The 23,004-nt window shown below is 43.5% G+C and overlaps 3 protein-coding genes across 6 annotated transcripts; all 3 read left to right on the forward strand.

Moving 5' to 3' along the window:
- The first annotated feature begins 2,339 nt into the window (after positions 1-2,339).
- Positions 2,340-13,610, forward strand: LOC115765266 (mitogen-activated protein kinase kinase kinase-like). Of its 4 annotated transcripts, XM_030708756.1 has the most exons (11): positions 2,340-2,903; positions 3,079-3,475; positions 3,539-4,161; positions 4,218-4,384; positions 4,457-4,632; positions 4,865-4,885; positions 5,190-5,381; positions 5,446-5,557; positions 10,896-11,280; positions 11,557-11,933; positions 11,998-13,610. In XM_030708756.1, the coding sequence occupies exons 2-11, from the start codon at positions 3,200-3,202 to the stop codon at positions 12,957-12,959; spliced, it is 3,291 nt and encodes a 1,096-aa protein (XP_030564616.1). In that variant the 5' UTR covers positions 2,340-2,903; positions 3,079-3,199; the 3' UTR covers positions 12,960-13,610. The 4 variants fall into 4 exon arrangements, with proteins under 4 accessions (XP_030564616.1, XP_030564614.1, XP_030564613.1 ...); XM_030708754.1 differs by lacking the exons at positions 10,896-11,280; positions 11,557-11,933; positions 11,998-13,610 and adding an exon at positions 6,179-9,953 and having other exon boundaries at positions 3,062-3,475; XM_030708753.1 differs by lacking the exons at positions 10,896-11,280; positions 11,557-11,933; positions 11,998-13,610 and adding an exon at positions 6,179-9,953.
- A 2,855-nt stretch (positions 13,611-16,465) lies between these two features.
- On the forward strand, positions 16,466-17,102 carry LOC115765341 (nuclear cap-binding protein subunit 2-A). Its single transcript, XM_030708851.1, has one exon. The coding sequence runs from the start codon at positions 16,548-16,550 to the stop codon at positions 17,010-17,012; it is 465 nt and encodes a 154-aa protein (XP_030564711.1). The 5' UTR covers positions 16,466-16,547; the 3' UTR covers positions 17,013-17,102.
- A 4,233-nt stretch (positions 17,103-21,335) lies between these two features.
- On the forward strand, positions 21,336-22,454 carry LOC115765280 (E3 ubiquitin-protein ligase MARCH5). Its single transcript, XM_030708769.1, has one exon. It carries the CDS (start codon positions 21,490-21,492, stop codon positions 22,411-22,413), a length of 924 nt encoding a protein of 307 aa, XP_030564629.1. The 5' UTR covers positions 21,336-21,489; the 3' UTR covers positions 22,414-22,454.
- Positions 22,455-23,004: the final 550 nt, after the last annotated feature.

A 23,004-nucleotide genomic window follows, 5' to 3' on the forward strand; every position in this document is an offset into this window, starting at 1 on the left:
TGGCTTGCTTTCAGTACTGTCATCTGCTGGCACGCCCGACTAAGAAGGGCTAAGCAGCCGCTGCTGCTGCCGCAGCCGCAGTCGCAGTCGCAACAGCAGCAGCAGAATTTTATGCCAAGGGCAGCGGCAAGCCCAAGCACGTTTTGTGGCGCAGACATAACCTCAACTTCTTGCGCGCTGCTTACCACGCTGCCAGCGTCGACGTCGCTGCTATTACGGCAGCCATTTTATAGGCCAGGCAGCAGCTATTTGTGTGGATTTATGTGTGTGCACAAGCACGTACATGCACACACACACACACACACACACACATGCGTACGGTGCTGCTGTTTTCATTTTGCAAATTTATTAAGCGCAGAAAAACACACTAAAATATAAAACATAAAAAAAAGAAGATTGAAGCATGCAGCACGATCGCCAAAAAAAAACAAAATCACATGCGTGTATGCAAAACAAAACTACATAGAAAAACGATAAAACAAAATAATGCATGCTTAACTTAAAGTAAACGACAATCAACTAAAATATATTAATGAATAAATTTGTTTACGCTACAGTTTTGTGCTGCTTTCGCTAGGCAAGTAGGTTGCTTTGTTTTTTTAAATTAAACGTTACGTTTCGTTTCGTTAGATTTGTGCGTTTCGTTTTGATATTTGGCTTCTTCGTCTTCTCCATCGACTTAGACTAAGGCTGGCTGGCTGCAGATTGAGCTTTAAGCGCTATTCGTATTCTCTTGCGAGTTGTGCGTTTTATTTCATCTTAATTTGTATTATTCAAATTTATGTGTGGCGATTTTTTTTTTTTTAGCTTATTGAACTTTACATTTTAGTGGGCATGGCTTTTGTTTGGCATACGCGGATTGTTTGGCATACCATGAACCAAAAAAAAAAATATATTGTAACACGCTCTCGCATACGCGTACACACACACACACACGCGCGCACGCACGCACGCACGCACGCAGTGAGAAAAAATTCGAGTGGCGGCGGCTGCGACGGCAACGCGTTTAACACAAAAAAAAAAAACAAAAAAAATAGGAAAAAAGCGTGGCAAATTTAGCAAAATTTTGTGCAATTTATTGTGGAATGCCTTGGCAAAGTGAGCGAACAAAAACGGCCGGAGAAAATGTGCAAAAGACGCATAAAATATTTGAGCAGCTGCGGCAGTAAAAAGAATTTAAGCGGCTGACAATTATTTAAATAGCAGAGCCAACTCAGACAAGAAGTTTCCGTTTCCGTTTCTGTTACTGATTGGGATTTTTGCCGTGCAGTTTTTGCTGCGCACGCCCGCTTTTACCGCCGTCCGTGGCTCTAAAGTATGCTACAGTTTATGTTGAAATCTTGCGCGTAACTGAACTGAGCGTTGCGAATTATGTGTACAGCAGCCGTTGCCGTGGCCCGTGCACTGGCGCTGGCTCCGTTTCTGTTTCTGTTTCTGTTTTCTGGTTTCTGGTTAACGGACTTTGGCTCAGCTGCCAATGCGGCAGCAGCAGTCGAGGATGCTAATGCTAATGCCGACGCAGCGGGCTGCTGGACCAGCCGAGCCAGTGGCAAGTCAACTACAGCAATGACACGCGAGAGAGAGAGCGAGAGGCAAGAGAGAACGAGCGCGCGTGCGGTATTGCCGAGATACAGAGCAAACAGCAGCTGCTCGACTACGCCTGGCTTAGTACCAATGCTTTAGCCAATGAGTTACATTTTTATTTTTCTTTTTGCTATTAATTTTAAACAAAATTCGTAATGCCGCATTTTTATTGAACGCGACTGTTGAGCAATGTTGCGTTTTTAGTGGTGCTGCCAGACAATCTGTTAAGTGAAGAGCTGCCAGACTTAAGCAATTGCGGCAGGCCACAGAATAGGGGAAGTAACTTGACCTAATAATTTAAAAGCTTATATCCAGAAAATATTAAACTAACAAAATATTACAAAACTCGTTTTCTTTAGTTTTCATCGAATTTACAAATATATAATATAATTTACAAATCGAAATACAGTCATACAATAAACTAGATTAGCATATGAATTATAAATATATTAAGTTTACCTAAAATCGAAGGGTTTTCATACTGATAAACAGATGGTACATCAATGAGCTTGATGCGAATCGAAAATATATATAACAATATATGCACGCGTATATTTACTTTTATACGGCTGTGAACCCAAGCTACCACATATGTCACAAATGTTATTGTTCCAAAAATGTACGGTAGCACTGTATTCTCATTTTTTGCGTTAACAGTAAACGCAAAAATGACCTAAAAGTCTGTTAATTCAAAGCAGCGTTAGTATTTTTAGTATGCCAATATATCGGCGAACCACCATAATCGCTAGCTGTGTGTCGGCCTTCTATCGCCCGTCGATATATTTCTATCTGCAAGTTTTTCTCAACATAAGTTTTTTTTATGTTTAAGAAACATATACGAAAGCAGAAATCGATACATTGCTAAAGTGCTAATGCCAAACAGAAGAAATTGAGACAAGAGCCTTGCAACTCCAGAACGATATAACTTAACGAAACAGCCAACGAGCAGCAAACAGCAGACATAAAGGCTCACATACACTCACGCACGCAAACGATAAAAACGAAAAAAAAAAAAAAAAAACAAAAAAAAGAAACGCAAATTATTTGAAATAAGTTAGAAGTTCTCCAAATATTTTAAAGTCATAACAGAGCTGATTCCAGCTCGAACAAAGCCCCAATACATTAAGCTGCGCCATTGCCCCTTTCAGCTCAGTAGCATCCCGTGTACTTCTGTGCGTGTATGTGTGTTGTCTCTGATTGTTTTCTATTGTGTGCGCAGTGCGTGCGTGCTTTTGGCTGAGGGGGCGGGTGGGACAAGTGCAACTAGCAGCAGCTAAAGGAGTGAAATCTGTGCAGCCAAATCGGCAAAACAGACCTGTGTAAGTAACAAAACGCGCGCATGCTGCCAAGTGGGTGTGGTGATGGTCGTTTGCGACGGGGGATGGGGGATGGTGGATGGGGGAAAGTGCAGCGCGACATTGCCTGCCTTCGTGTTATTGTTTTTTATTTTTTTTTTTCTTTTCTGTTGCTTATCAAGATTTTGCGTCATTGCAGTTGAACGGTCTCGAGTTTCTTTAAAGAAACGCGCGTCCATGTTTAAGCTTTTGATGCTGGCCGAGATCAGGCGACGGCAAATCGTTTAGCAGCAGCACAAAAAGGAGCAGCAGCACTGGCCATGCTCCCTATTAGCGAGGAGCAGCACGTTGACAACAGCAGCAATCTGCAACATGCCGAGACCTCAGATGAAGCTGCCGCAGCGGCAGCGAACGGTCTTGGTGTTGAGGAGTCGGCACTGGGCGCTGATGCTAGCTTGTGGACGGCACTGTACGACTACGATGCACAGGGCGAGGATGAGCTGACACTCCGACGGGGACAAATTGTTGTCGTCCTCTCCACGGACAGTGAAGTGTCTGGCGATGTGGGCTGGTGGACGGGCAAGATCGGTGATAAGGTACAGTTATTATTGATCAGTAAAGGAAAATTAGCCAGTCTCTAAGTCTTTAACCATTGCCAGGTGGGTGTTTTTCCCCGCAACTTTGTAACAGACGCGGATCCGTTGGAGTTGCCGCATGAAATTGACTACTCAGAGCTGGATATTAAGGAGGTGATTGGATCTGGTGGCTTTTGCAAAGTGCATCGTGGCTTTTATGATAACGAGGAGGTTGCCATTAAGATAGCCCATCAAACTGGCGAAGATGATATGCAGCGCATGCGTGACAATGTTCTGCAGGAGGCCAAACTATTCTGGCCACTTAAGCATCGTAATATCGCGGCACTGCGCGGTGTCTGTTTGAAGACCAAACTGTGTCTTGTCATGGAATATGCACGAGGCGGCAGCCTGAATCGCATACTCGCTGGCAAAATACCGCCTGATGTTCTCGTCGATTGGGCCATACAAATTGCTCGCGGCATGAACTATTTACACAGCGAGGCGCCCATGTCTATTATACATCGCGACCTTAAGTCCTCCAATGTGCTCATCTATGAGGCCATCGAGGGAAGCCAATTGCATCATAAAACGCTCAAAATAACCGACTTTGGCCTCGCCCGCGAAATGTACAACACACAGTGCATGAGCGCTGCTGGCACCTATGCCTGGATGCCGCCGGAGGTCATTAGTCGGAGCATGTACTCCAAGTATGTGGACACAATATCAACAAAATTAAGTTGAATGCAAATAATTGTATCCACAGATCATCGGATGTGTGGAGCTATGGCGTGCTGCTCTGGGAACTGATCACAGGCGAGACGCCCTACAAAGGTTTCGACCCGCTCTCCGTCGCGTATGGCGTCGCTGTCAATACACTAACGTTGCCGATACCAAAAACCTGCCCCGAAACTTGGGGTGCTTTAATGAAAAGTGAGTGAAATATTAGTGTCTACGTATACAAAAAATGTAAATCCAAATGTAAACGTTTACTACCCATTGCAGGCTGCTGGGAAAGCGATCCGCATAGACGGCCTGACTTTAAGAAGATTATTGAACAGCTGGAGAGTAGCGCGTGCTCCAAGTTTACGCTAACGCCGCAGGAATCCTTTCACCATCTGCAGGAACTGTGGAAAAAAGAGATTGCCGAGGTGCTGCACGATCTGCGCGAAAAAGAGAAGGTATCTGTCCAAAAATCCACAATGAACCAATGCAAAAATGTCGTCGTCTATTCTCTGTTAGCGCCTCAATAGGAAACTCTCGCTCTCTCCCTTTATGTTTAGTTTTGTATCTCTACATGTTAATATCTCTTTAGCTCTCACATAAACAAAATTGTCTAATCATTTGATTTACCGCTTCTTTTCTATCAACTTTTCCGTCAATATTTGTTACCCAACTTCAAACCATGTTAAGCGTTTTCAAACCATCGAAGAGGTAAGCGCGCCATGTTCCAAAAAAGGGAAAAACATTTTTATCGCTCGATTTTGTTCCATTTTAATTCAATTTGCTTCGTTTCTGTTAATGTTATTTTGGTCATTGCTATTCGAGTTTTGTGTGCTTTGAGTTTTTATTTTCCCCCACCCCCGGACCAACTGCACCCGGCACCCCTCTCCGTATGCCAACAACCGGCACAATAATTGCATGACTTGCCATTTGCCAGACAATCAGTTGGATACACTGAGCGCCCCTGCACTAAAAATTGTCCCATTGTCAGTTTTTCCGTTTTCTCGTCCAATAGGAACTGCGCAACAAGGAGGAGCAGCTGGTACTCATGCAAAAGAAGCAGCTGGAGAAGGCCAATAAGCTACATGAGCTCGAGGAGCAGTTACGTCAGCGTGAAATCAATATACTCGGACGCGAGCTAATGATGCAGCCAGTGTCAGTCCCTGTGCCGGTGCCATCAAAGCGGAAGCCCAAAAAGAGTAAAAAGGTAAACCAAATAAATAACAATTGACGTCTTTATATACAATATAATTCTTCCATCTCCATCACAGAAAGCACTGCAGATATCACTGCCAACGGAGTTCCGGCACACAATTACGGCCGTCTGCGACAAAGTCGAGCCGCCAGGTTCGCCCTCCCTATCCAGATTGCGTATTGTGACACGTGAGTAGAACAAAACTTTGTCCAAAATAGTCGTTGAGTACACATTTTTGAGCAAAATTGATCCAATTCCGCGTCAGGGTTTCCCCAAAAGGCTTCTCTTCTCCACTTCAGTTTGTTTGCAATTCCAGTTTCAACTAAAAAATAAAAATAAAATGAGGTTGGATCATTTAATTTAATCAGTTGATCTGCTTGTCTTATAACAATATAATTGATATTATGATAAATGAAATTAAGAAGATTACTGAAACGAACTGGAATGGAACAACAAATGAGCATTTAAATCAGTTTTTATAACCGCAATGAGGGGAATTTGACCATAGAATTTTTTTACCAAGCACCTTAATCACTTATCGGTTACCGAAAAGGTCGGAATAACAACATCACAGAGTTTTTAAGCTCTGTTTGCTAACTAATACGAAAGGAACATGAAACATGTTCAATGTTTCAATTCCGCATGTTCCACATTGAAGATTTGTATAGTTTGTTTAATGTATCGTAGTTTTGATTATTTTATTATTTATTGATTTGTATATTTTTTTGTTCTTTTATTTTTCTATTCTTTGATCTTTCCGCGCTTTGGTTTACTTTGTTTTTTTTTTTTTGTTTGGGCGCGCGGGACAGTCACCGATGGGCACAAAAACAAAACCTGGGGACCATCGACGATGCACCAGCGCGAGCGCTCGCTGCTGCCACCGCAGCTGGGCGGCCAGCCAGAGTGGCCGGCGCAAAGCTCCACGCACTCATCATTCAGCAAGAGTGCACCGAATCTGGACAAGAAGCAGCTGAATGCGGCTGCCGCTGGGACAGCTGGAACTGGGGCGACAGCGATAGCTGCAACAACAAAGTCTTCTCAGCTGCCGGGCAGCTCCAACGTGGGCAGCATTGCTGGCGGCTCAACGCCCACATCGCCCATGTATTTGGGCGGCAGTGTGGCGGCCATGGGTGCGGTGGGCGCTGGTGTGGCCACAGGTATGCCATATTTAATACTGCATACCAACAACAACAACAACAACAACCACAACAACAACATCATCAACAACAACAACAACAACAACAACAATAGTAATCACATTTTTAACAACAACAACCACAAAACTAATACCAACAGCATCATTTCATCCAACGCATCGCCACGATTAAACGGCAATCACAGCAACAACAACCACAACGTAGCTAACCGAAAGCCTGCCAATAGCATTTATGGTCGTGCCCGCAGCCAGGATTATGGTCTGGATCTGCCGTATAGTGCAAACCATGTTGTGCATCTGCTCTCGGACGATAGCTCCGAGACGGACACCCTAACGCCGACAACAGGCTGTTTTCATTTCTTAAAATCAAGCGCCTCCGCTGTCGCAATGGCGCCCGTTGTAGGAGGCTCTTCCTATGGCGGCAGCCTGGGCAACAGTCCGGCTGTAGGCCGCAAGAAACTCTCGCTGGATAGTCAATTTGTGCAGCCCGTTGCGCAGATGACGGCCGCAACGCCAGCGATGATAATGTCGCCGTTGGTGCCCGCCGCGCTCGAGAGAGGCGACAATAATACGTACGATCGTGCCTTCTATCGGGATGTGGCCAAGAAGATATTGGCCAGCACCGATCGTGTGAATTCCAAATCGAGTGGTGACCTCACCATGTACAGCTCCGCCACGCGTCTCACCGAGCCGAGGGCTGACTATAACTATGATGATTCGGAGGATGGGCTGGAGAGTCGCTTTCAGCGGAATGCGTCCGGTTCGCAATTTCCGCGTCACTGCTTTTTTCGGCAACAACCAAATAGCACCGACCATGACAGGGATGAAGAGGAGCGGGAGCAGGAACGTGAGATGGAAGATGAGCAGCGCAATATTAACTCACATTGCTCCTCGGAGCATTCGTCCTCAACAGTAGACACCTCAGCATCAGTTAGCCAGACGCGCCCCAACTGTTCGACCTCGCGCAAAAGTTCGGTTACCTTTCAAATGAACTCGCCCACATTTGAGTCGCCGCCGCCGCATGCCATTACCACAGCGACAGGTGATGCGCAGAGCCAGCATCAGGCGTCCATTGCATCCATTAGCTTTGGCACCAACTACAGCTCCAGCGACAACGATATCGACGACGACTGGAACGATCATTTGAATGGCAGCGATAACGACAACGATAACGACGATCACAATGCGGACAAAGATGTTGCTGCAGCTACAGCCGCACAGAATGGCGGCCACATCCATGAGAATTCCATACTGCACACACGGCGCATGCTCGACGTCCAGCCGCATCCGGATGTGATCAAGATGAAGAAGCATCTACTGGCCGAGCAGCAGCGACAGGACAATAAGCACACGAAGAAAAAGCAAAAGCTCAGGTACATACCCAAATCCAAGTCCGTGGAAGCGCCAACCAGTGCGCTGTCCAGCAGCCAACTGTTGTTGCAACAGCCGCCGCAGCAGTTACAGCCGACGCAGCAACACTCAACGAGTGGCATCAAAATCAGATCCCTAATGAATCTGTTTACGCGCGGGTCCAAAAAGAAATACACCAAACTGTCCGATAGTCAAATGGCCCGAGCTGGCAGCGGAAGCGGCAGCACTGCCGAATTTTGCGCCATTGATCCATATGAAACGGAACTGGCAACGGGCAAGTCCACAACAGGACGCTCCACGAAGCGCAAAAGCAAAAAGCCCCAAACGCAGTCCTGTGAGCAATTGGAGCGCGTCTGAATGTCTCTGTGTGTGTCTCTGTGTGTGTGTGTGTGTGTGTGTATCGGCTCTATCTGACAGTTCTACTTGTTGTGGTGGTTGTTGTGGTCAACGCCGTGCATCGTCGCAGTCCTGCATCAATAATAATACAAATACATGTGCATATGCATGTATACATTTATGTATATATATATATGTATACCGCTAGCAACAAGCCCATTGTTTTATATTAAAACCATAGATTAAGGCATATCATGCACACACAACCACACACACACACCCACACACACACACACACACACATACAAGCACTAGCTCCTAACTACTTGCATACATATAACAATAACAAATAACAAGGAACTTTCGTTTGTTCATTTGATCTTTTTACTGATCCATGTGTAAGCAAAGATTTCGGCCAAGGCTCAAAGCAACTCCGAAAATTAGCTATTCGACTCGGCACGAGTATAAATTATGTGATCAGAGAGGATACGACGCGAATACTTTGAAAAAGCTGGGTCTGAACTTTATTTACAGTTATCAGAACTGTTAACTTCAGTGTTGAATAGTGGAATTAGTGGAAAAAGCTTTGACCGAAAATTTCATCTCGAATCAGCGAGAAAAACGAACTTGATGGAAAATTCGTCAGAAATCGCGCTAAAAATATATATATTGAACCCAGATAAAGAAGTTTCAGAGGTTATTGGCTAAAGAGTTGGTTTTGACGAAGAATCTAATAGCGCAGATAACTAAAAACTGCCAAAATGCAGTTGATTTCGAAAATTTTGCGTAATAAACCAAAGTACATTGCGATTTGTGCTCAAGAGCAACTGCAACTGCCAACTGCAAGGGAGAGCTATTGAGTCGAGATCTGAAGCGAACAGCTAAAAACAAATATACCAGAAGACAGAGGATATGATGAGATAGGGAACTCTCCAGACTGGCAAAAAAAAACTAGAAAAAAAAAATGGCAAAAGTTTAGATCTAGACTAGAATATAATACGACTTCTGTGAAACTATATATGAACTGTCGTTTAAAGAGTTCAGCGAATTGATAACCATTGCGGAAATGAAAGGAATCATTTTGAAAGCATTAACTCAGGTACAATAGACCTCGATGGAAAATTCTGAGATGGCACAGACCCCAGTGAAAGGGAGAATCGAAACGTAACAGAATCTTAATAATTGTTGAATGAAAACAAAATAGCCTGTCAAGTTATTTAATGTGTATACGAATATGCTCAGGTCCATATAAATAATATACCTTGATATATGTATATATATAAACGGATTGCTTGCGTGTTCTTTGCTTACACAATGGAGTGAAAATTTGATGAATTGTTTGCAACACTACAAAATGATGTATTTATGAAACACTTTTCACATTTGAGTGAACAATTTTTTTTTATGACTATACATATCTAAATATAATATATATAAAATATTTATATACATACGAGAATACATTACAAACATCTTAGTTGAGCTTAGCCTTAGTATTTACAGTTGAGTTCAGCAAGAAGTTAGCCAGAATTAGTCGAATTCAGCTTCGTTTCTTTGTTCATTTCCAATCTTTAAAGTTTGTAGATTTTCATTTTGTATTTTGTGCAGTTTTATTTACATACATTGATTTTAATTGAATTGCAATTGGCCTTTGTCTACTTTTAGTATTTGATTTGAAAGAAATCAAAGCGAAAACAGAAAAAAAAAAAAAAAAAAAAAAACTGTGATGAAAATGATGAGAAACGAAACATCAAGAAAGAAAACATCTTATGTATTATTGTATGCAAGCTTTTAATTATAGAGTTCACTTTGGATTTATACCCTGTATCCATTCAAAAAAAAAGGTGTCATAGGTGAAAATGATGAGAAACGAAACATCAAGAAAGAAAACATCTTATGTATTATTGTATGCAAGCTTTTAATTATAGAGTTCACTTTGGATTTATACCCTGTATCCATTCAAAAAAAAAGGTGTCATATTGTGTCATATACATATACATATGTGTCTGTATCGCCTGGCAATCTCGGATTGCATTTACGTTTACCATATGCAAATCGAGATTATATGCAACTTTTCACTTAAAACATATATTAAAGGCGAGTTCGACAAACTTATTGACCTGATGAGGCAGAGTTTTGACTGTTTTTGTCTTGAATACAGGGTATCTGCTAGTCGAGCTTTTGCGGCTAGAGTATTCTTGTTTTTTTTTCTTAGTTTATTTGTTTGTTTTCTTACGTTTTACTTTAATGTAATTTGTATACTTATGTATGTTCATTGGACAAACCAAACAAAAAAGAAAGATATAATAATAATAATTAAAAAATAAATAAAAAAAAATCAAGAACAACTCCAACAATACACTGAAACCGAAACTGACAATAAAACAATTAAAATGATAAAATATGCCACTTTTAATTTTGCTGAAAATGCCCGATCCCAGCCCCAAGCTCTTGTATCCTAAATGCGGTGTAGGTTGGTTTTTGCCTGCGGTGATCCCACCCCCCCCTCCCCCCACACAACCCCTTCCCCGTTGACCAAAGCTACTCGGCTACTTACCAACACCAAACTCCAAGTAATAGTTTAGCCACACGTTTCTCAACACTGTTTCGTCAACTGTTCACCCCGCTGCCTGCGCACTCGGAAACCCGCCGCCACAACACAGGCTATCAGGGCAACAGCAAGGAGGACTGGCGCCCAGGACCAGCCAATATGCCCATCATGTCGCCATCGCCGTATCTGCTCAGCCGCTTTACCAGCAACGTGCCGCTGCCGACGCTCTACGCCGGCGACTCGGCCCGCAAGCCAAAGCTCTCCGTGATCGAGCTGCTTCTGTACAATATGGGATCGGTACTCGCAGGCGTTGCCGCCGGCTATGATGTCCGCATGTCAAATGTCTCGCCGGTGCATCCCACGCTGCTCAGTGAACTGCCCGCTCTGAAAGCAGCACCCAAGGCCACCATCGAGGAGCAGCAGCCGGACCAGATCGATCAAAGCGAACAGCAGCTGGAGGCGGCCCATCAGCTGGCCAACAAGCATAATGCTGTGCGGTAAGTGGAATATATAGGAATATAAAACAAGCTATCGTTACCTAGTTTCGATTAACTTAACAGGCACTTTAAAGTTTCTATTAATTGATCGTAATGTTTAGCTTGCCGTTAAATAATTGACAATAAGTTATACATTTGCTTTGTAGTCAAAGTTGACATCATGTTAATATGTTAGCAGGTACTTTAACCGATCAAAGCTGATCTGCATGTCAGGCGGCGTTATCTCTTATCATGCTGTTTATATCGTCTCTTTAATGCATCTCCTTGTCACTGCAGCTACTCGCCGTTGGACACGTCCATGACCACGCCCAAGCCGCAGTCAGTGGCACAGCGTCGCGTGGGTGGCAGTCAAACTTACTATACGCCCTTGCAGCGCACGCCACAGCACCAGCTGCACCAGGCGTCGCCGGTGCCAACAACGTTGCCACAACCTCAGCCACAGGCCGTGGCGATGCTTTATGCAGGCTCACAGCCGCCGACGCCGTCGCCGCGCCGCAAGCTCAGCAGCAGCAGCTGCAACAATGCCGACGTCTTTGAGGAGTTTCGCGTGGGTGGAGGCATTGGACCACCGCCGCTATATGCTCCGGCCGATTATCTGCGCAACGGGCCCAGCTACTCCAATGATGGCGGCGCCTATCGTAATGGCTATTTTGGTAGGAGGCATTCTTTCCATATTGAGCCACACACAACTGATTCGCTTGCTCGTTTTGGTTGCAGGTTCCAATTACTTTCCGTATCGACCAGAGCTAAATTTCGCATATGAGCGCGATTGTAAATCGTATCCGGACTATTCGTACGACTACAATCATCGGCTGCCCGATTACTATGACTATCAGTATGAGGCGCCAGTGGTGCCGGTGCCGGTGCCAGTGCCAGCGGTGGCAGCGTTGCCGCCGCTGCAAACGCGCACGCCGCCGCCGCGCGTTCCCCAAATGGGCGTCAGTGCTGGGGGCCATCGGCGAACGCCCTCAACTGTGTCAAACAACTCGAATGTGCTGCTGGAGCACGAGGAGCTGCTCTACGATTACAACAATCTCAATCTCAATGTTAATCTCAATATGGAATATGATTGCGAACCGCCGGCGCCAGCGACACAAATCGCAACGGTGACGCCCACCAAACAGGAGTTCTACGCCGGCTCGCCCAAGCTAATCAATCGTATGCTGCACAGTCCGCTGGCCAGCAGCAAATATGCACCTGTTACACGTCCCGCCAGCTTGCCCTTCGAGCAGCACACGCTTAGCTATCAGCTGCAGCATACGCAGCAGCAGCAACAACAACAACAGCACCCGACGCTGGCGCCGCAGACAGTGGCGATTAGCCAGGGCAAGCTGCGCAGCTCGCTCAAGAAGTACAACAGCAGCACGCTTAATGGCAGCATCTCGTCGCAGCAGGGCACGCCCACGAATCCAACGCCGCCCGATTCGCTGACCAGCGACGACAGCTCGTATTTGAGTGCCAAGGAGGGGTCCATAGGGTCGCAGCACAGTCGCGTGCGATTCAGCCCGGAGGCCTATTTGGATGCCAATACACTGCCCGTTGGCATGTTGGCCAGACGCATGACATCGCCGGGGGTGACACAGTTGCCCCAACAGCAGCAGCAGCAGCAGCAACAACGACGGCATCGACACACATCTAGCGCCAGCACACCATCGCCATCTGCCTCGTCATCCTCCTAGCAGGCGCGTCTGGCGCTGACGCTGCAGTTGGCGCGCAGTCCCGGGGCGGACATCGGCAGCGCCGGTGGCGCCTCCGGCCTGGCTCTGGGCCTGGCGTTGCATCAGCAGCGGGTGCCATATCGCTGGTACTCGGGTGCGCGGCGTTCACGTTCCGCGCACTACGAGTACCGCCTCTGAAAAAAAAGAGACGGCAATAGCGGGTGCGAGTGGGATGGCAGACAGTTTTTAAGTACATTGATACCTCAAGCATGCGTGGATTAGAGCAAGACCCACAAACACACAAACACAAACACACACACACACACGATGTAGACAGGTTGATGGTACAGCTAAACGAGGAACAGGAGCCCAGGATTAACACACACTTGACAGATCTGCTTTAGAACAGGCTGATCTCATCCCAGGCTGGGACTCTATGTCCCTCTGAATGTCAACCGATATGCCCTTGACATTTATTTTGCTGTCCGTCTGTGTCGATGTGTTGTTGTACTCACCAAATCCAAAAAAAAAAAAATGTAAATCTGCAATATCAGCTTTAAATATTACCCGACTGAATTCCATATTGTCATGGAATAAGCGCGCCACAGAGATTAGCAATTAACTTAAAGGTACATATGTATTTATATATAGCATATGAGAAAGGTTCAGTTGATTTCTACATGTAACTCAAATATATATATATATATATATATATATATATATATATATACATATATATGTGCATATACCATATGGTATTTTGTCATCAAGTTATTCACGCGTTAATTATATTATACATATATAAATGTGTATTTGTAAGAACATTATATACCAGAGTTAGATGCAACCCCTGACTTGTGCGATTTGCCTTAAATATAGCGTGAATAGAAGAAGTTCAAACTGCGTGAGAAGTTAACCTTATGCACTCGTGTATGATTGGCCCAATGTTAAAGCTAATGAATAACGCGATATATATATATAATTATGTATACATATATAAATATTAACCTATGTATGCAAGTATATAGTCGACTGTCCCCAATTGCGTTCTTTGATTAGATGCCAGCCTTATGCCACGCCCAAACAAAAGCAAAACAAACGCCATCAGCAATAATACAACATGTAATTCTAAACTAACTACACCAATAACAACTCCATTTTTAAGTCTGAAGAAAGTGTTTACACCTACATATAGATATATATACACACATATATAAATAATTTAAATATATATATATATATATATATATATGCAAATGATATGTAGCCCGATATAAAAACGTTGCTAAATCATTAGCCCTAGTTTCAAAATACTTTATCGATTTATAATCTCAAATGATATATACATATGTATATGTATAAGCGTAATATAGAATAAGCTATGTATGTATGTATGTAACATAACAAATTGTAATTCTGCGCTATTTTCCACAAATCGAAACATACATATATAATCACATGGAATTTGACTAATACATCCCGATTGATATGCAATATATCTACAGATATGTAAACTACTTATATATGCATATATATAGACACTCTTATATACGAATTCAATGTGTAACGCTTATTATATACAATCGATTCGATTAGCAAGCAGCGGGAGCGCCATCTGGCGATAGAAAGCAGCCTGTGGACGACACCTGCATTGCTAGCGCGCGTCACTAGATGGCGCTGTCATGCTAATCGAAAATGTGAATTTCTTTTAAATGCCTGTGCTAATTTTGTTATTTAAATGAATTGTTTGCATCCATAGCCTGTAGCTTGCGATAAAAGCTTAGACCTTTGACAATTAATACTATTATTTAGACAAATTGTTGTTCATGCTCACAAAGAAGGGAATTTGATAACCAAAACAATATGTTAAGCAAATCTTGAACTCACACAACTTTCGAACGAAGTGTGTGCTATTTATTCAATTTGCCTAAAAACAATATGTGAAACAAACACAAAATCAAGATAACAGTAACCAGTTAACCAATATTAAACTCGTAGCGTAATTGCCTTTTGTTGCACGATTCATTGATTATTGCAAGTTTTTGGCTTCTGCGTGTTTGAGTTGCACCTCAGTTCGGTTCTGTAGTTCGCGGCAGGTGCGAGGGCAGCAAATCGCGCGCGCGCGCGCCTTTAAATATGCAATAAAAAATGCTACTTGCGACTTATTTTTATGTACAAACTAGCAATTAATAATTAACAATTTATTTCGATCATTCAGAGACCAAAAACAAAAACAAAAGACAAAGCAAAACATTATGAATAAACAAAACTATTTTTATACAAAACTTATTCCATTGACATATTTAATTATTTAAGACAGGAAATTGCATTGAATACAGTTTATTAACCCTGTGTCCTCCCAGCCTGTAAACCTAACAAAAACCTTCAGGATTTCGAACCAACGCCTTGCCCCAAGGTTGGGTTCGTGAGCCTGGTTTTCCGCATCTGGGAGCCCAGGTATGGGTTCGAACCTTGGTGCACCACATGTTTCATATTTTTTTTAAAGTAAAGTAAAGATCAAGTAAATTTATGATATTTATTATATTATTTAATGGCGACTAATGTTATTAAGACCAAGGTGCCAGAAAGTCAGTTATGTTTCGAAAATGTTTCGATAGTAGCAAGGTTACCAAAATCATTAACTAAAATTCATTTTCACCTTTTTCACTTAACAATTTCTAAAATTTCTGGCATCATTTTTAATAAGCTTAAAGTTCTTAAAAAGAAAAGAACGTTTCAATTTCTGATTTACCATAAACCAAACCTTGATTAACTGACTTTGAACCTTAACCCTAAAAAAACCGTCCTGGAAAATAATATGGCAAAATGTTAAATTTATTAATATTTATTATATTTGATATGTTAAATGCATAAAATTGATAGTTCTAACTTATTAATTTCAAACCAAAACCTGGTTTCTTGCATTTTTCGCCAAGACTACAAGGATATCAACCTAGTAGAGGGTATTATCATTTTGTCATAAGTTCTCTCCGATTCCATAAAGTATATATATTCTACAGCTGCCATAGAAACGATGTGTTAAGCAATGGGTTCTCGTATGAAAACTTATTTGATCTTCAAGATATCTAGACATTTATAAGTTGCCCCATGCTGCCTACATATATGCAAAGTCCTATCGACATCGGATCATTCTATCAAAAAGCTGCCATGGAAACGATGGACTGAAAAGTGGATGCACGTTTGAACAACTTTTGTCTGTATATTTATATATCTAGACCAATATCGGCACTAATGAGTTTTTACTGTGCTTCTCATGTATATGCCAAATCGTATTCAAATCGGGCCACTATATCATCTATCTGCGATAAGTAAGTTCTTTTTTGTTTTTCAAGATATCTAGACTAAACTCGGAATTTATAAGTTTCGCTCCTGCCAAAAATGAACACGAAAAAAAAACACGACCCGGCCCGGCCCGGCAATATCGCTCATATCGTATATCGAGCCATATTTAACATTTCAGAGCTCGCAGCCTTCGAACTAGTATGCACATCTTCAAATGTCACATATACAGCAATATTGACATAACTACTGAGCCGAAATAGAGCAAATCTGATTAGTTTGCGTTGAATGGAATTCTAGCTCAAGAACATGACGACGTCTATCGAATTGAGCTCGTATCGCGACCAGCACTTCAAGGGCTCACGCTTCGAGCAGGAACGCTCCTTGCGAGACTCGAGCACACTCTATGTTGGCAATTTATCATTTTACACAGCCGAGGAGCAAATACACGAGCTCTTCTCACGCTGCGGCGATGTACGCATGGTTGTGATGGGCCTCGACAAGTACAAGAAGACGCCCTGCGGCTTTTGCTTTGTGGAATATTACAAGCGATCCGAAGCTGAGGCCGCCATGAGATTTGTGAATGGTACGCGACTGGACGATCGACTAATTCGTGTCGATTGGGACGCCGGCTTCATTGAGGGCCGTCAATACGGACGCGGCAAGACTGGCGGACAGGTGCGCGACGAATATAGAACTGATTACGATGCAGCCCGAGGCGGTTACGGCAAGCTTCTCACACAAAAGATTGCGCCCAATCCGGACAACCGCTAGAGAAGAGATAAACCGAGATTAAGGGAAGGCATACTACTTATTATACCCGAGTCACAACATTTTATGCATCTACTTTGGAACTTTGCAGGTGTTCTTATTTAAACGTTAAATATATATATTTCGATTGGAAATCGAAACAAAAAAATCAACAAGAAACAAATATAAACATCAGGTCGTCGAGCGTCTTTTTTATGAAACGACTCCAATCATAAAGCGATTGTTCCGACATTAGCTCTTCATTTATGACATGTTGGAGCTATATAAATGGTAGGATTCCAGATTGATAGGTTCTTTTTCAAATATTCGCATATTGTGATTTATATATGTTGGACACAACAATTTCGGAGTGTGGACTAAATTTCTGGTACAAGCCCAATATGAGGAAAACTCAGCTTGGTTTCAAACGCATTTTCATGTGTCATCCCGTGCCGGATGAAAAGAAAAGCATTCGGCTACACAAGGTTATATGTGGAAGGTATTATAATGCTGTTATAACAAGTAAGAGGTTCTAGTCGGGAGCACCGACTAGGGGATACCCTGAACCCTCTTCTTCCAACATCAAATGCATATACATATTTTATTTTAGAAGCTATATGCCAAGTTTGGTGACTCTAACTCTTATTATTTACAAAAATTGCCAAAAAAAAAACAGGATATCGGTATCGATTTTTATCGATTGCTTGGAAACGGAGTAAGTTATCGATTATCGGAAACAAACTCGATCTGCGCGGGAACTAGGAGCATCTACATCTAAAATTTCTGTAGCTCTTATAGGTTCTGAGATCCTTGCGTTCATACATACGGACGGACGGACGGACGGACAGACGGACATGGCTAGATCGACTCGGCTATTGATGCTGATCAAGAATATATATACTTTATCGGGTCGGATATGCATCCTTCTGCCTGTTACAAACATTTGGATTTTGCACAAATACAATATACCCTTATACCCATTTTTAATAGGTTCAGGGTATAAAAAGAAGGCAACTCCAATGCCCAATAAATATATTTATAAGTTACTCAGTTACAAGCTTGGCCAAGCTCTAGTAAGAATTTTAGCATCCTTAGTTCTTATGTCAGTCAGGACAAACACCTTTAGCATATATAATAGAGCGTGTGTAAGATGGTTTACTACTTTAAGAGCAAAACTTGCTACCAGAATCCATTGGCATTCCCTTTCGCCGACAGCTGGTGCCCCACAGCAGCATCTCCATTTCTATTTAGCTAGCGCCCAATTGCTGGCCAGGTGCCCCAATTGATACTGGCTTTGTTTTTACCGTTGCCTTTTAGCAACTTGCCAAAGTGGAAAAAGTGGAATGGAAAGGCATCTGGTCGCCTGGCATCTGGTGGTCGGCAGCGTTCGGCCGTCGGCGCTGCGTTCTTGTCTTCGGCTCACCTGGCCGCCCAGGCCTGGCTTGAATCTTTCGCATTTCGGTCTGCCAAATGTTTGTCTGCTCTTGAGCTGACAAGTTCAGTGCCGGCCGTCAGTTCAGGTGCACAATCGAGAATCTAACGTGAATTCTAATAAGTGCATAAATCCTATGCTTGGTTTTTTTTTCTGGTGCTCATCTGCTTAAGACTGTGCAACATTGTATGTGAGTGTGTGCGCGTGTGTGTGTGTACATGTGTGTTTGTGTGTATCGCGTTGCGGGAATACTTAAACTACAAAGGCTCAGAGCTCGTCATGGTAATTGCATCTGGTAAGTCAAGGTCTTTTCCTACCAAATAAAACCTAGGCTGCGCTTGGGGCACATTTGCATTTGGTCCGACCACCAGATCCAGTTTCTGTTTGGATTTCCGCCTCACTTCAAATTGGCCTTCGCCTAGTTTCCAGCTGCAGTTGCCGCCAAAAACCTGTTGGCGTGTGCCACATAGCCAGTGCAAAAAGTAAGCCACGAAAATCAGAACACAAGTCTCTCGGGCATCTAGGCTGGAGAGCCAAGCCACTGTGCCGAAACTTCGTGATTGAAAGAGACAGAGACAGAGAGGTAGAGAGAGAGAGAGAGAGAGAGAGAGAGAGAGAGAGAGAGAGAGAAAGAGAGAGAGAGGGGGTACAAAATATTGGTTATATTGTTTGTGTGCAATTGTGCAAATGTGCATCATGCATAAGGGGCAGAAGATCTGTAGCATCAATAAAACCATTACAGCAAGAGTGTATAAATTTGGAACCTATCTACACATTTGGCAGGCACCTATCACATTTATGATGATTCCGATTCCACAAAATCGACATCGATATCTTCTCGGAGCTTTGAAGTTTTGTGTGTATACTCCGATCAAGATTATTTTAGTCAAGTGCCCTATTTGTAGGAAAGGAGCTTTGTGCTTTGGTGCACGAACAAATTCGAAAGACATTTGTAGGCCCCCGATATTTCATGATTTTTAAACCTTCAGTAATTTTTAGACGGATATTTGAAAATGTGTTGGAAATCCATCAAATTAAGACCCAAAAGCCGGAAACAAATTTGTCACATGGTTAGCATCTTAAGCCCGTAAAATAGAATTTTCAATATCGACAAATTATGATGTGTTTCTGTAGAGCAGGATACAGGGTATCTTCTAGTTAGGCAATCTCTCTTAACAAAATCATCTGCTGCCTAATTAAAGCAAAAATTGGGCTCTTCGGTGCACCGAAGATTAATACGCTATTATCTTGGCTTGAGGGTGAGGAAGCTTGAAAGGAAATGGTAAAGCTCGAAATCAAGAATATATATACTTTCGGGCCGAGTCGGCGATGTCTACTCCAACGCGTTACACTTCTCTTGACCAAATTATAATACCCCACAAGGGTTTATTTGAAGACAAAACGCGATGTGCAAAATGTAAATGCATGTAACAGGCAGAAGGAAGCATCTCCGACCCCATAAAGTATATATTTTCTTGATCAGCACCAATAGCCGAGTCGATCTAGCCATGTCCGTCTGTCCGTCCGTCCGTCCGTCCGTATGTATGAACGCAAGGATCTCAGAACCTATAAGAGCTACAGAAATTTTAGATGTAGATGCTCCTAGTTCCCGCGCAGATCGAGTTTGTTTCCGATGATCGATAACTTACTCCGTTTCCAAGCAATCGATAAGAATCGATATCGATATCCTGTTTTTCGAGCAATTTTGGTAAATAATAAGAGCTAGAGTCACCAAACTTGTTATGTTGCTTCTAGAAGAGTATATATATTTGCATTTGGTGTTAAAAGAAGAGGGTTCAGTGTATCCCCTAGTCGGGAGCTCCCGACTAGAACCTCTTACTTGTTTGAGGTTTTAACTGTGTATAATCCAATCTAGCTCTTATAGGTTCTGAGATCCTTGCGTTTATACATACGGACGGACGGACGGACGGACGGATAGACAGATGGACATGGCTAGATCGACTCGGCTATTGTTGCTGATCAAGAATATATATACTTTATGGGGTAGGAGAAGCTTCCTTCTGCCTGTTACATACATTTGGATTTTGCACAAATACAATATACCCTTATACCCATTTTTAATGGGTTTAGGGTATAAAAATACTGATGGACCCCATCAATCGAATGATTCCTTCTGCCTCTTATACATACATATTTGCACAATACCAAGGCCATTTGCAATGGTTGCTCCCAATCTCGACTTAGCTCTCCGGCATAGATGTAAATAAATTTGTAGACATCTGTAAATAGATGTATATATGTATATGTTAATATATATTGGTGCCAGCCGCATTGGCGCTGTTGCACCGCAACCTGGTATCATTGATTTACATTTTAGACATCAATGTCTAAATCAAATTTCAACTCCGCGTCTCAAGCGATACTTTTGAAAGATATGTGACAATTGGTTTTGAAGTCAATCGAGTCCCTTTCTGGACTTTTCGAAAAGCGTGAAACAAGTCTAAGTCTAAGTCCACATCTTGGAGAAGCCGATCGGAGATGGAAAGCAAACAAATTGCATTCAACCGTTTCCACTAATATTCCGCAATTGCGAGTGGAAGGAATACTCAAAGTCCGTATATCTTAAGTTTTTATGTGAAGCTTTGACAATCAATTTGCAGCCGATCGGATAAGACTTAAAACTTTGTAAAACATTCAATCTTTAACCTCCCAGCAGGGCTGGATTAGGCGAAAAGTGAAATTGGTGGAACACAGATCATTAGGTTTGAGTTTGACCGGATAGTGTGGTTCCTGTGAGCCGAAGAGCTGGTAAAATACTTAACCAAGAAGTTGCCAGTGCCCGTTTATTGTACTTGTATTGGTTAAAGTCCTGGCTTAGATCCGTATACTGGAGCAGCTCTAGTTGCTTTGCCATGACCTTAACTTCGAACGTATTTTGAAGTCTAGTAAATACAATTACTTGTATACTTTGTAGAAATTAAAGGCAATCCCTCCAGAAAAAACTCTGAATTTTCAGCGCTCCTCAGAGTGACAACCAAATTTAGTTTGTGTTGCGTTTCAAAATTATTGGTAAGCCTCCAAAAATAATCCCAATCACCCAGGCAAGTCATGTTGCGGGCGCGCCGCGCGATCGGCGACGAGGACAGTGCCCATGATGAGCGCATGTGTTGGATCTGCTTGAACACAGATGAGGAAAGCCTGCGGCACGACTGGCTGCAACCGTGCCGCTGTCGTGGCACCAATAAGTGGGTGCATGAGGCTTGCCTGAGTCGCTGGATTGACGAAAAACAGCAGATCAATCCGGATGTACCGGTCACCTGTCCCCAGTGCCACACCGAATACATAATTGTAATGCCACCGGTCTGCCGTTTTGATGCACTGCTGGAGCGGGTGGAGAAGACCTATGGACTCCTTTGTCCAAGCATATTGATGGGCATGCTGGCGACCGTTGTGTACATAGCGACACTCTCCTACGGAGCGCTCACACTGCACCAAGTAGCTGGCTACGAGACAAGCATGCAACTGATGAAGGAAGATCCCACATTGCTGATGATTGTGCTGCCGTCGGTTCCAGCCGCACTGCTTCTGCTGCGCCGCTTCGATTGGGATAATTGGATGGTGCGCTGGCTGCGCCGTCGCCAACGTCAATCTTTGCCCCCTGAACACTTTGACGAGCACGGCGAACCCCTACCCGGTGCCCCGCTAAGTGATGACTATTTCGATAGGCAGGAACCGCTAGATGCCGACGATATGCTGCAGGGTGGTGCACTTAACGCCGAGAATATTGAACGGGCCACCTGCCGCTTCTGCACGGCCCTCAGTCTGCCCACCTTTGCCGTGCTCATTGGACAGACCCTATATGGCAATATAAACAGCAAATTGCTGGGCATTGTGATGGGCGCCGTCACCTTTGAGGCCATCAAGGGACTGATCTGTGTCTATTTACGACAATGCCAGTACTACCGCCGACGTTACCGCAGTGTACTGGACTATACGCCGGAGAATGTGAATCGCAGCGCCAGATCCATCTAGTCGCACCGGGAAACCTTCGCATTTGATGTTCAGTTTGATATGTTTGAAATAAAATTTGTAATTTCAACAGAACCGCGATGCTCCTGTGCTTGTATCCTCTCCAATCCAATCAATCGACAATTTTGCCAAGACGAGCGTGATTGTTTTCAAATTTTTAATTCAAATCACAAAACTAAAGTTTGACTGCGGCTGCTCCTAGTTCTTGCTCCGCTTTCTGTGCATTCACAAACGACAATCTCGGCCGGCGTCTGGTCCTGCAATTGTATCTGACCATGCTCCAATAACTCACAGATTATAAGACAGCGTGGTGCTCGGCCAAGGCGTGAATGCGTCCAGCCGTTGCACGGCCTGACTGTGCACTCTGCCAGCGCTGAATGGGTAAGTCTCGCATTATTGGCTGTCGATATAGCATGTGCAGCGGACATCCGAGATAGGCATGACGATTGCTGAGCTTCACATCGCTCGGCTCGTCCTTATAGCTAACCCTCAGCACCTGTGAGGGAAAACGCAAAGGTCGCGGCGCGGATCCGGCACAGATCCGGATATGTCTGCCAAGCAAGAACCCAGTGCAGCGTTCCGGCCAAGAATTTG

Source organism: Drosophila novamexicana, unplaced genomic scaffold, assembly GCF_003285875.2.
Source record: "Drosophila novamexicana strain 15010-1031.04,08,12 unplaced genomic scaffold, DnovRS2.1 tig00000960-arrow-arrow-pilon, whole genome shotgun sequence".
Classification (NCBI taxonomy): Eukaryota; Metazoa; Arthropoda; class Insecta; order Diptera; family Drosophilidae; genus Drosophila; species Drosophila novamexicana.